Source organism: Cydia splendana, chromosome 3, assembly GCF_910591565.1.
Source record: "Cydia splendana chromosome 3, ilCydSple1.2, whole genome shotgun sequence".
Classification (NCBI taxonomy): Eukaryota; Metazoa; Arthropoda; class Insecta; order Lepidoptera; family Tortricidae; genus Cydia; species Cydia splendana.
Genome location: NC_085962.1, coordinates 14,468,801 through 14,482,636, shown reverse-complemented (window position 1 = coordinate 14,482,636; position 13,836 = coordinate 14,468,801). Strand labels below are relative to the sequence as shown.

The 13,836-nt window shown below is 37.5% G+C and overlaps 1 protein-coding gene across 1 annotated transcript; it reads right to left on the bottom strand.

Annotated features, from left to right (window-relative positions):
• Positions 1 to 5,280: 5,280 nt before the first annotated feature.
• On the bottom strand, positions 5,281 to 13,053 carry LOC134806844 (TNF receptor-associated factor 6-like). The gene is made up of 7 exons (XM_063780243.1): positions 12,901 to 13,053; positions 12,422 to 12,567; positions 11,008 to 11,129; positions 10,253 to 10,437; positions 7,017 to 7,171; positions 6,316 to 6,570; positions 5,281 to 5,625 (listed from the first exon to the last, which is right to left on the bottom strand). The coding sequence occupies exons 1-7, from the start codon at positions 12,940 to 12,942 to the stop codon at positions 5,298 to 5,300; spliced, it is 1,233 nt and encodes a 410-aa protein (XP_063636313.1). The 5' UTR covers positions 12,943 to 13,053; the 3' UTR covers positions 5,281 to 5,297.
• Positions 13,054 to 13,836: the final 783 nt, after the last annotated feature.

Here is a 13,836-nt window from a genome sequence, read left to right as displayed (position 1 = left end):
GAAAACAATTATGCACTACATCTGCTATATTAAGGGGTCGGTTGCACCAAACTGTCTGTCACCACTAAAGCGATCGCTAAATTTTATTGTATGGGAAGTTTCATAGTTAACTGCAGAGCGACGTTGATCAGTCTGCTAAGTGTGAATGGTGCAGCTGGCCCTAAACTGACCATATCCTTTATATAAATGTCATAAATAAATCGATATCACCGCATCTTCACTGGATAATGTAACTATTTCAAAACAGCAATTTCACGAAGTGCCCAAGCGATCGCTGAACACAGAGCATTATAATTGGATACAGATGTAGTGCATAATTGTTTTCCTTCGTATTTTCTCGGAAACGTTCGTACCTATTTGTCATGCTACTTCAGTCAACCTCAGTACTTTTTGGACCGTGAGTGACTGAAATAGCAAGAGAGCATCGTACGTTTCCGTGAAAATATGGAAGGAAAATAATTATGCACATCTGTATTTGGTCTGTCCCGGTGTCATGAAGTGCTCAATTTTATAGTTTGACTACAACATTTATGCATGTTTTTGTCAATATCAAAACCAGCGATGGAGCGTAATTTATTTGAGGCCAAAGTTTCTGTAAATTATATATTTGTCTGCTTCTGCCAATCTTATAAAAGTAATGCACACAAACATGGCAACAGTACAGACTTTTGTTTGTGTTGCGTTTATAAAGATTACCTACTTCAGATGTTGGCGTGGGTGGCGGATTACTGTGGAGTGGAGGGGACCCTGTATAAAAATGGTGTCCCTATCTCCAAGGTACGTTAATAAACTAATGACTGATAGACCGGGAGACAGTGACACATTTTACTGGGTCATTTGTACCAGTATGGCGGTAGCGTAATGCCATACTACTCCGGTGTGACTTACAGCCCGCCATACTGAGGCGAACACATTAGTTTTAAAAAACAATTCAATCATTTGTGCCAAGCTAATTTTTGCACAGGTGATCATCGTCGAGCAGCCATTCATGGACATTACCATGCCATACTTTTCGGATGGTCCCAAATGGCCGCCATACCGCCGCCGCAAGGGAGTTAATTTTTTTTTGCTAAACGATTTGTACCATCTTGAAATTTTTTTCAACACTTTCTGTGTGATCATAAATGGAAATCTCATAATGCCATACCTGTAGGAGGTGGCAAATGTGTACAATATTTTTTTTTATTTCAAGTATGGTGCCCCTTTTTCCCGCTATTAGAAGTATGGCAAATATAATAATGGTCACATTGCATCATATAATTTCCAAAAATCCAAATGCCATACTGGTACAAATCGTCAAAAAAAAATTTTTTTTTAAGTCTTGGCTTAAGTCTCACAGTCGTCCCCGCCCCGTAGTTATAATCTGGAATATTTTTTTTTAGGTATAATTAATTGTATCCAAACAAACAAAATATGATGATGCCATGCTGTAAAAAATATTTTACGTATTGTATAGTCGTATTTTTGAAACGTGTCTATTAAATAAGTTTTTCAAGTATGGCAGCACTTTTACCCCCTACTATAAGTATGGCAATTATAATAACGGTCACATTTTATCAAATACTTTCCAAAAATTTAAATGCAATACTGGTACAAATCGTTTAGCAAAAAAAAAATTAACTCCCTTGCGGCGGTATGGCGGCCATTTGGAACCGTCCGAAGAGTATGGCATGGTGATGTCCATGAATGGCTGCTCGACGATGATCACCTGTGCAAAAATTAGCTTGGCACAAATGGTTGAATTGTTTTTTTTAAATTAATGTGTTCGCCTCAGTATGGCGGGCTGTACCTAAGTCACACCGGAGAAGTATGGCATTACGCTACCGCCTACTTCTTTTTTATGGACTATCGGAAAATACGAGGATTTTTGTGGAACAAATCGTTCGACACTCGTATTTTATCCGACACGTTCGACTAACGCCCACGCGATTGGGCCGCCGGTACCAGCGCTATGACCATCATTTCTATTTCCTTCATTACGTACTTAGACCCCTGACGAACCGCCATACTGGTACAAATGACCCAGTAAAATGTGTCACTATCTCCCGGTCTATGAATAAAACGTGCGTTTTACAAGAGTAGACCATAATTTGTATATTTTAAATCCCGAAAGCTAATTAATTCGCAAATCAACTGAAAGTAAAATATTTCTACTTACATATTTTACTTTGTTCAATTGTAACCTCGCGGATTATTGTTATTATGCCAATGTGTACATTATTTATTGTTAATAGCTATTTTATTGCATTTTGGGCATTGACATATATCTAAGGACTGGCCTTACGGGCACTAAAAATGGTACTAGTTCAGCGGTGTCACTCACGAATTCGGGTCAATCGTACAGTCTAACGCAACCAATCGCGCGCGTGATGCTAGCTTATCAACCAATCGCGCGCGTGATGCGAGCTCATCAACCAATCGCGCGCGTGATGCAAACTCATCAACCAATCGCGTTGTAGCGGTGTCACACCGCTGTACTGGCCCCATTCATGCCTCATTCTTATTGCCCGTAAGGCTAAACCTTAGATATCTACGTCAATTTTGGGATATGCCAAGCCATAAAGAGGTAGTCATTGTTACGGATTGCAATTATGTGATGGTTGGATGTGATAAGGTGAAAACAATACATTATATACAATTTAATTAGCTTTACGTGTTATGTTTATTCATATTGTACATCATTTTTCAAATGTTGGTTGGACCCATCGGAAAAGTCGCACAACGGTTTTCTGATTGTTAGGCGGTTATCACACTGGATGCGATTCGCACGTCGCTCTGATGTGCGACCGGGATGTCACCATTTGTACAAAACAGTACATTTTGAAAATTGATGTGGCTTAACTTTGGTGTAGTAAATTATATTTTGGCAGGTTTGCGTGTAACCAAAACATAATTTATGTAAGACTAGATATAAATAACAATGTGTAAATGTATTTTTATACATGCTAAGCTGTATTTTACTATGAAGAGTATCTAAGGCAAACTTTGTTATTTTGTAAGACATTCATACCATCATACCAATAAAAGTATAAACATATTGATAATTGTTTTATTTTATTAAATAATCATGATTCGCAAAAACACCATCAGTACATTTACGCATCTAATAACACGATAAAATATGAATTAAATAAAAAAATATAAAATAAAAACGAATGTATGATAAATACTTAGAGATTCTAACATATGGCTACAAAATAAGTAAGTACATTTGTTTAAGTATAAAATACTAAATTAAATATTCGGACGGACGTGTTACAAGGACGGTACCATTATATCACTGGATTATATACAATTCAATAAGTAGATCTTAATACTAACAGATTCACGTAAATATAATACATACTACGTAAAGTATGTATATTACACTTAACAATAGTCTGAAACGGAATGTTATAAGAAATTATAAGATAAACACTAATGTATGATAAGACTCGGATATTCTATCATATGGCTACAAAGTACATTTGTTTAAGTATAAAATACTAAATTAAAATATTCGGACGGACATGTTACAAGGACGGTACCATTATATCACTGGATTATACGATTCAATGAGTAGATCTTAATTTTTATATTTTTTTATGCGTGTTTAATTTAAATAAAATTGGTTGCCCTGAAAACCAGCGCCATGGCTATAGGTCGTTTTTTTTAGCATTAGAAAGAACTTGTAAGAAGGTAAGCGATCTTGACATGTCTTTTAATTGAAAAACGCTTTTTAAAAATCAATAACTATTACTTATGAAAGCAAAAGAATATAAAAGATCGTATTAGATTCATAATTGTTACATATTTGCCGTAACTTATTTTTGAAATGTGTTTTTCAATTAAAAGACTCATCAAGATTGTTTACCTTATTTCTGAGTTATTTCTAATGCTAAAAAAACGAACTATAAGGACATTAGTCATCGGCATATGCTGAGTAGAACGTAGTGATTATATGCTCTTTGATGCTGAGTGGCATCCATTTTGGTGTCTTGTATTAGAATAAGATTTGTATTATAGGTTAAGCTTGTATTCAACACCAAATAAACCATTTCTATAATACTAACAGATTCACGTAAATATTATACTAGATAAGTATGTATATGACACTGAACAATAGGCCTAAACGGAATGTTATAAGAAATTATAAAATAAAAACGAATGTATGATAAGACTCGGATATTCTATCATATGGCTACAAAGTACATTTGTTTAAGTATAAAATACTAAATTAAAATATTCGGACGGACATGTTACAAGGACGGTACCATTATATCACTGGATTATACGATTCAATAAGTAGATCTTAATACTAACACATTCACGTAAATATAATACATACTAGGTAAAGTATGTATATTACACTTAACAATAGTCTGAAACGGAATGTTTTAATAATATAAATGAATGTATGATAATACTCAGAGATTATAACATATGGCTTCAAAATAAGTACAGTTGTTTAAGTATAAAACACTAAATTAAATATTCGGACGGACGTGTTACAAGGACGGTACCATTATATCACTGGATTACTTATACGATTAAAATAAGAAGCAATCTTAATACTAACAAGTTCACGTAAGTATGTATATAACACTTAACAATCTGAAAAGGAATGTTATAAATTAAGAGGAAAGGGGACGACCGGTTCTTCAAACGTAATCCCAATTTTCCATCCTGTATATTAACATTATGGAAAATATATTTTTATATTAATGCGCCCCTTCGGTAGATTTATTTTTTGATTATTATAAGAGTTAGGAGCCAAAAATAAATTACACACAACTTTTTAAAACTCTTATAATAATTTTATTATAAGAGGAGAAACGTCGTCCACTAAAATAGTTCTTTCTCAGTCCGAATAATAAACATGACAAGTAAATTTGATAACATGCTACAAATATTATTTAACAGAGTCTATTCATAAAAGACACGCACCTAGACGTATTTAGAACCTTGCTAACCTAATACTTTTCATGCAATCCAAGAATATCCTTAACAAAAACCGGCCAAGTGCGAGTCGGACTCGTGCACGAAGTGTTCCGTACCATTACCCAAAAAAAGACAAATTAATCACGTTTGTTGTATGGGAGCCCACTTAAATATTTATTTTATTTTGTTTTTATTATTTGTTGTTATAGCGGCAACAGAAATACATCATCTGTGAAAATTTCAACTGTCTAGCTATCACGGTTCTCGAGTTTACAGCCTGGTTACAGACAGACGGACAGCGGAGTCTTAATAATAGGGTCCCGTTATTACCCTTTAGGTACGGAACCCTAAAATGAACCAAAAAGTCAATCCTGATGTCATACACACTTGATATGCACTCTGAAGACGAGAGAGTCGTCCTTGACGAAGCCGTTCCTGACCACGTCGCTGACGACGGCGTACTCCGTGTAGCCGAACCCGCGCAGTTGGATCTCGGCCGCGGGCCGCCGGAACGCGATCAGGCTCGAGTTGGACATCATCGTGTCGCGCTGCGTCAGCTCCGGCTCGTACTGGTTGACCATGGAGAAGGAGATGCGCCCGTTGAACGGCCATTCGAGGCACTCGTCGTACTCTGTTTTCATTAGGTGCACGTGCAGGGCGAAGCAGAGCGGGTTCTGTGGGGATATGTTGAGGCGGACGCAGAACCTAAAAAACGACAACAAAAAATCATGAATTATCTATCTACATATAGTTGGTCAAACCAAATTCGTCAGTAAATAAGAACAAAAAAACTATACTCATTCTTTTCTTTTGGGTACTAGTATAAGACAAAGATAGCAGGGATCGGAGCCGGTTTTTTGCAAAAACTTCGAAATAACCATATTTTTTGAATTATTTTATACTCGAAATGTAGGACTCAGTTGTGAATTTAGGTAACGACTTCGTACCTATTATTAGATTGCCCAATTAGAAATGAAACAATTAACAAAGAACGGAAAAATACCGTTTTCGTTCCCATACAAAAAATACCGGTTTCCGATCTATGAAAGATAGTATGATTCTCTCTGTCTACGTTTGAAATGAGACAGTCCTTTGGCAAACTATAGAAAAATTTATTCATGATTTTTTTCTACATTTATTTCAGTGGGTTTCTAGTAAGTATGATATGAAAGATCTAGTATAGGTACCTAAAGACATGTAGCTTTCCATCAGAGAAGGATCCTTATGCTCCATGTGCATAAGGACCCTTCTCTGAAGAAAAGGCGCATATATCAAAACAAACGTTGGAGTCAAATAAAACAATATATCGTTACTAACTGGACTAGGAAATAATATAAACTAGAATTCGAAGCGTTAATAGCAACAATTAGATCTTACGCAATATGATCAAATTACCTGTAACCATTAGGCGAGGTGTAAAACCCAGGACTGTACAGCATTTTCGAATGATCCTTTAGCATAGCATCCAACCTAGCTTTGAAATTGTCGATCCTCCATATATAGTTGCCCATGCAGTATCGTAGGAGCATTTCGTTGTTCTGTTTCCGTTTGGCGACGGTCAAAGCGGAAAGCTGCTTCGAGATATTGCCTATCACGATGTCTTGCTCGCGATTTCTTTGCTCCAATACCACTACTCGTTCGTATAGCGCACTGAAATCGAAGAAATTGTTGTTTATTATTAAATTGTACAACGGGACTTTATCGCGTATTTAATTTTAAGATTTAGCTCCGACGTTTCGAGGACGGCGTTGTCCCCGTGGTCTCGGAGAAGACTGGGTAAAGTTGACATCAACGTCATCTAACCGCGCGAGTTGCACAATTTAAATCAGTGAATTGTTGTTTATGTTTAATAAATACATTATAAAGCGTTATATTAAAATTTGCTACCGCTAAGGAAACTACCTAACTAGTGTTTAATAAATAAATTGTTCATTTTCTATGTATTTAACTAGATTTAGTTATAAAATTTAACATATGTCAATAACCCTATACTTTATAGAAATTAACTAGAATTAAGAAAAGGTGCGATAGAAAGAGATTATGCATTATAATGTTGAGGCTAACGAGGAAAATAAATGTAGTCATATATATATTACCGAATGAGTGCGCTTGTGTTAGTGAGCGCCGGGGGCTTGCTCTCGCCGTCCTTGTCTGGCGCCCACAGAACCATGGCTTCCTGCTCTTTCGGGTCGATGTTAGCATTCGACATGTCGCTGGTTATCTTCATCTCTGAATAAGCGTTCACGAGGTACTGGAATTGAAAGTAACTGATTAGTTATTTCCTTCTATCACCTTGTCGATAAAGATTTAGACTTTTAAAACGCCATTTTACTTTGATCCTTATGTTTTCACTGATATGTGGTAAATTTGTTAAATGTCTAAAAGTATCGCCATCTAGTCGAGAGCAGGCCAAAGGTATGGTGCCATTTTTTTCAAGCAATGGCGCCATACCTTTAGCCTATCATCAGTCCGTCGTGGCAGTAAATGTACTAATTACATCATTTACTTTGACAATAATATTCCTCTAGTCTAAATTCTTTTTGCTGACACTCTTCAACACGCTAGTCAGATCAAAGAGAATTTAGAATAGAGGCGTGCTGTGAAAGTAAATGTTGTAGTCACAGTAAATCTTGGCCACAGGATTAAATTTTTTAGAACGCCATTTGACTTTGATCTTTGTTCTTTCACTGATATGTGTTAAATTTGTTAAATATCAAAAGGTGTCGCCATCTACACGAGCATAGGCCAAAGGTCATCTTTTCGAGCGATGGCGCCATACTTTCCAAGCGATATCACAGAATAAATAATAGTACTATAGGTACAGAAGACTCACTCTCTAACAAAACGCGTCTGTTACGATCAGGACAGATATGGCCGCTAGGTGGCGACAGCGCCACGCGCGGCTTATGGCTAGCCACCAAAATTGGTGCGGAAAGGATGTACCTACTTTTAGCTACCTGTAGCAAAGCGACGAGATCGCGGAGTGAGCCACGCCTGGCGATATACACATTTTTTTAAATCTATGTTATATAATCTCAGAATCACGAGCTCCTGTTAGGAGAAAAACTGCCCCAAAATGTTCATACATTTTTCGTTCCCTCCATTCTGCTACCGTTTTACAAAGTCTATGAAAAATGGTAATGGGATGGAAAGAGTGGGAGTAATAATTTTCTTTTAAAAATCGGACAAGTGCGAGTCAGACTCGCGCACGAAGGGTTCCGTACCATTACGCAAAAACGGCAATAAAATCACATTTGTTGTATGGGAGGGAGCCCCACTTAAATATTTAATTATATTCTGTTTTTAGTATTTGTTGTAATAGTGGCAACAAAAATACATCATCTGTGAAAATTTCAACTGCCTAGCTATCACGGTTCACGAGATACAGCCTGGTGACGGACAGACAGACAGACAGACGGACAGCGGAGTCTTAGTAATAGGGTCCCATTTTTACCCTTTGGGTACGGAACCCTAAAAAGTGAGTACAACTTTGAATAAATAGGCCCAAAACGATGAGTGAATCACGAACTAGAGGTTACGAGCTACCTGGCTCCAATTTCACCACGGTGACAGGTGCGACAATTATAAAACATCACTGTTGCTGACGTCACAGGCATCCATGGGCTACGGTTACCGCTTACCATCGGGTGGGCCGTATTCCTGTTTGCCACCATCATTGTTTTATTTAAAAAAACTTTATTATATCGGAAAAAAACAGATATTTCTCTTGCTAAGTTTATGACAATTGTCACAAGAAACCTTCGAGCAACACGGAAGGGAGGCGGCATTCGCACTATTTCCCCTCTGCCGAGGTACAAGATTCGCGCGTCAATCTAATCTAGCGCGGGTAATAAAACTAGTTGCACTTGGATTTTTCACTAGACCGAGTCCAGACGCGCGCGTGAACACTGCTGCACAAAAATGCCTGTTTGCTCGGTTTATTGTTATAAAAAGAGGTCGGGGGACATCAAATTTACAACATGAAAGTGTTATATTTCACATGTAATATTTTTTTTTACATATCATACGTTTAATTACATTCAAACACAATTATTATATTTTAGTCTCATGTAATTGTTGGATTTATCGATTTTGCTCGCTCAGTACAAATTGTGGATCGGTCGAGCGACAAATCCGACTTCTCATCTCTCAGAATACAATAACATACTTCAACGAAAATGTGTTAGTGTGCGTGTTGTGACACTTGTCACTCGTCCGTACACAAAAAGAGATCGAGGTTTGCAAGATTTGTCTCTGACGTGTGTCATTTTCTATGTATTTGTGTCGTCATTACAGATTGGATTTTGTATGTAAGTGTGTGAGAAGTGCGACTGTGTGCACCTTTCCCCCCGCGAAAAATGGCAGAAAGCTTTGTACGGTGAGATATCGCTTGGGCCCCTCCCTTCCGATGTATCGGAAGCCGGTGTTGCTCGAAGCAAGAAACACTACAATTGTCACGAAATTCCGACATATAACTCATTACCTGTCAAGAATTACCTACAATTCTTCTAAATCTTGACAATTGTCAGAAACTTCGCAAAAGAAATATCTGTTTTAATATAATAAAGTTTTTTTAAATAATACAATGATGGTGGCAAACAGGAATACGGCCCGCCCGATGGTAAGTGGTAACCGTAGCCCATGGATGCCTGTGACGTCAGCAACAGTGATTTTACAATTGTCGCACCTGTCACCGTGGTGAAATTGGGGCCAGGATGTACTCCAGGATTTGGGCCATAAAATAAAGCTTGACGGTAACCCCTTGGATGCCGAAATTAGTAGGCGCATTCAATTGGGTTGGGGCGCATTTGGAAAGCTAGGCGATGTTTTCAAGTCCAAAATCCCACAGTCACTGAAAACCAGGGTCTACAACCAATGCGTCCTCCCAGTGATGACTTACGCATGCGAGACATGGACGTTGACCGTCGGAAGGGTGCGCCAGCTAAAAGTGGCACAGAGAGCCATGGAGCGCGCGATGCTCGGGATCTCCCTGCGAGACAGAATTCGGAATGAGGACATTCGCCAACTCTCGTGGAGTTACCGACATCGCCAAAAGAATTGCGCAACTGAAGTGGGAATGGGCCGGCCATATCTGCCGCAGGGATGACGACCGATGGGGCCAGCGAGTACTGTTCTGGAGACCTCGACTGGGAAGCCGGAGGGACGGAAAACCACGACCCAGATGGTCGGACGACATTAGAAAGACGGCAGGGCCGACCTGGCATAGAACCGCCGCATACAGAACAACATGGAAATCCATGAAAGAGGCATATGTTCAGCAGTGGACGCAAATATGCTGAGAAGAGAGAGAGAAGAGAGAGGATGTACTCACGCTCATATGCGTCAAGGGGTCTCTCTCAACATGCTCTTGGGCCTCCTCCCGGGTGCTGAACTGCTCCTTACATCCCACACTCTCAAAAGAGCATGGCACACGTTGGCTGGAGGTCTCAGGCTGATTGTGCTCGCAGGAGGCTATGTGCGCGTCCAAGTCTAATGGGGTCACTTTTACTGAGCAACCTGGAAAAAATGACAATCTTACACAAATTGACTCGTCCCACAGTAACATAAATAAGGCTAGTGAAAGGGTAAGTACTTACTACATACTGAAATACTTATGTTATATGTAGAATTATTAGTGATAAACCAAAAATAAATTCCCTTCAAGTTCAACTTTATAGGCAGCCTAAAAATCATTCTTTTAAACATAGATATGTTTCTACTAGTCATACTACTGGGGAATCAATAATAAGAAATTCTCCTTTAATCCCGCATGTCACGTATGTATTTACATGAGTACTGGTCGTAAGTGTGGGAGCAACTGAAATAAGCAGTTGCAATCCCATACAAAATTTGTACAAGAGCGCTTATGTGTGACCTTGATTGTCTCATGTGCTCTATCTAGTAGTTGTCTGTGAATATAAGATAAGCTGATAAAATAGAGTCTGTGCAGAAAGAGATGAGTCGTGAAATGTACTTGTATGGGTCCCAATACATTCCACTACACGATTCTTTTCTTTCCGAACAGACCTATCAACAAATAAATTAAGTGAAGCTTGGCTATTTGTAAATGATAAAATGCTAGTTCACCCTTAGAAGCAAAAGGACAGGACATCCTCTGTTCCTGTATTTCACGCTTAGTATAGTTGTCAGGAAATATGTCGACTTTCATGCTCAGGTTGATGTTATCTATGGGACAGTGTCCACTATTTCTGTAAAAAAGTTAATAAGTGAATTATTCAATTTATTTAGCGCTCAAAATTTCATGAAATAAGTACAGTCGCCATCAGATATATCAGAGCGGTGAAAGTGCCCACAAATATCTGAATATGCCTATATTGCCAAGGCACGAGTTCAGATATTTTTGAGCACATCTGCCAGTCTGATATAATATATCTGATGACAACTGTATTACCTATTCTACTCCTATACTTATAGTGTCATTTCTGATTCTGTCTTTAATTTTAATTTTTAACATGGACCGTTCCATTGCCCTTTGACAAATTTTCAGTTTATGTGTGTGTTTCTTGATGGGGCTCCAGGTTTGGGCACCGTAGGTTAAGGTAGGTAGGACAGCAGTATCAAATACTTTTTTCTTAATGGCCATCGACATGTCACTCTTTAGAATTGATTTTAGCTATGACACTATAAGAAATGACACTATAAGAGAGAAAACTGGGGTAAAAGATGTAATACATACAATAAAAAAGCGTAAATCGAGGGGTGCGTGGTCAAACCCGATAAATCCAAATATTTTATCATTCAAATAAGAATTCTACGCATGTCACATATAGTTCTAATTTCAAAAACCCTTTTACTCGACTTATCGGGTTTGACCACGCACCCCTCGAAATGGGCCTGGGCTGGCCATATATGTCGTACTACAGATAACCGGTGGACCAAACATGTCACAGAATGGTTACTAATAGACACACCGAGAAAACAGAAAAAACCGAATACAAGATGGAGAGATGAGCTAAGAAATTTCGACAGATATTGGTGGAGAACAGCACAGAATAGGAAGGAATGGGAGAAACTGGGGGAGGCCTTTTCCGCACACGCGGCATGCAAATGAACAAAATAAATTGAAAAACAACTAAAATTTAATTAATAAATGTAACAACAATGAAAGTGTAAAAATAACAAAAACGCATGAAATAAAGGCTATTACTATTACTATTACTATTACTACTCCTATACAAGCTAAATGCTTAAAAAGGAGACCAATTTTTTATTCGGAAAAAACCTCTTCTTTTAAATGGTTAAAAACATAGCCTCAGATTTCATAATTTAATTTAATTTTCTAACATTTCATTTATAACATTTCAGTTTTACATTTTCTTTCAAGTGAGGCTACACATTTTCATTTGTTTCATGATTTTCCTTCAATTTCAAACTAGTAAGAAATAAATTAAAAACTAACAAAAGAAAATCAACCATCATCTCATCAGTACACAAGTAATTAATTAAATCAATGGCTTTAATAAATTTAAAAAGTACTTACTGTAACCATGAAGTAATGCAGCTCTTGCAAAATTTGTGACCACAAGTGGTGATCACCGGGTCGCGAAGCCAGTTTAGGCATACAGGACACTCATACCTAGACTCAGGTTCTGCTACTGTGTCATTCAGAGACGATATACCCATCGGCTGTAAAAACCAAAGTGTTTGTTTTAACTGGGGCACAGAAGGGAAATCTTTAAATATCTTAGAATGTGCAGGGAAAGTGTCTGGGACACCATTATTTTTTATGTGTTATCACGTCACTTGCGTTTGCCATACCCATTAATGAAGGTTATCTGGAAGGGATCCTCTTTTTGGGATATGTTAGCATTTGTACTTACATCTTTTAATGTTTCGTAAATTTGTTTACCTATACCAACCTATACCCATATCGTGACATACATTACAAATTGAAACCACTCCTAACTTTTGAAACACAGAAAGTTTCCAAATTGGTTTGGAATTAAAATAATTACTTACCGCAATTCCTTCTGAAGCGTTTTTTGTTCTTGGCATATCCATGGCTGGAGGAAAGAAGAAATTCAATCTAGGCGATCTACTGTTACATCAGTTTTAAATCGATTTGGAAATTTGTAGTTAGAACTACAAAACAAGCTATTATTTTAATCAACTTGAGTCACATTAAAACATGACGACATTGATAAATTAACTTAAGTTTAAAATGTTGTTTCTCAATAAGCAAAAATAATGACTGCAAAAAGAACCTTACTGCTAATATGAAAAGAAGCTAATTTAGCAATGATTACAACACAAGAATAAGGTTATCAAAAGAAACGTCATTTTGACATTGACTTTTGAGAAGATCCGTTTTACGCTATAATAATTATAATGCTTTCTTACATAATTTAAACAAATTTGTTTTTTTATTCCAAATATCTTAATGGAAGGACTTCGCATTGCGTATGTTTTGTCCCTCACGGAGGCACGCGTTTTACGCGTATAGCACTTCTATAGGATCCTACCTTCTATGTTCTTGGACCTTTTTTTTAGAGATATCGTTACTGTACCCTATACTCAGTGGCGTAGCTAGGAGGGGCGAGGGCGGCCCGCCCCGTGAACATCAGTAAAAAATCATCTATAAAAAATCGTACAACTGTGGCAGATTACACAATCGCCATTAAGGAAATAATATACAACATGCCCACGAGGAACCCGAGAGATTTTGACAGTATGTTCCTGATCAATATTTAAAGACTAAAATGTCCTATAAACTGTTTTGGAATTCGCCTAGTTTCAGAGTACATGTACCACTAGCTAGCTAAAAAAAAACATCTTTTTAATTGTTACTTAGTGCAAAATGTTTTTTTGATGGCGATGTTGTTACTATGGGACCTAGTCCAAATATCCTTATTGATAGAATGTAAAAAAGTGACAAGTACACTTTGCAAAAACTAG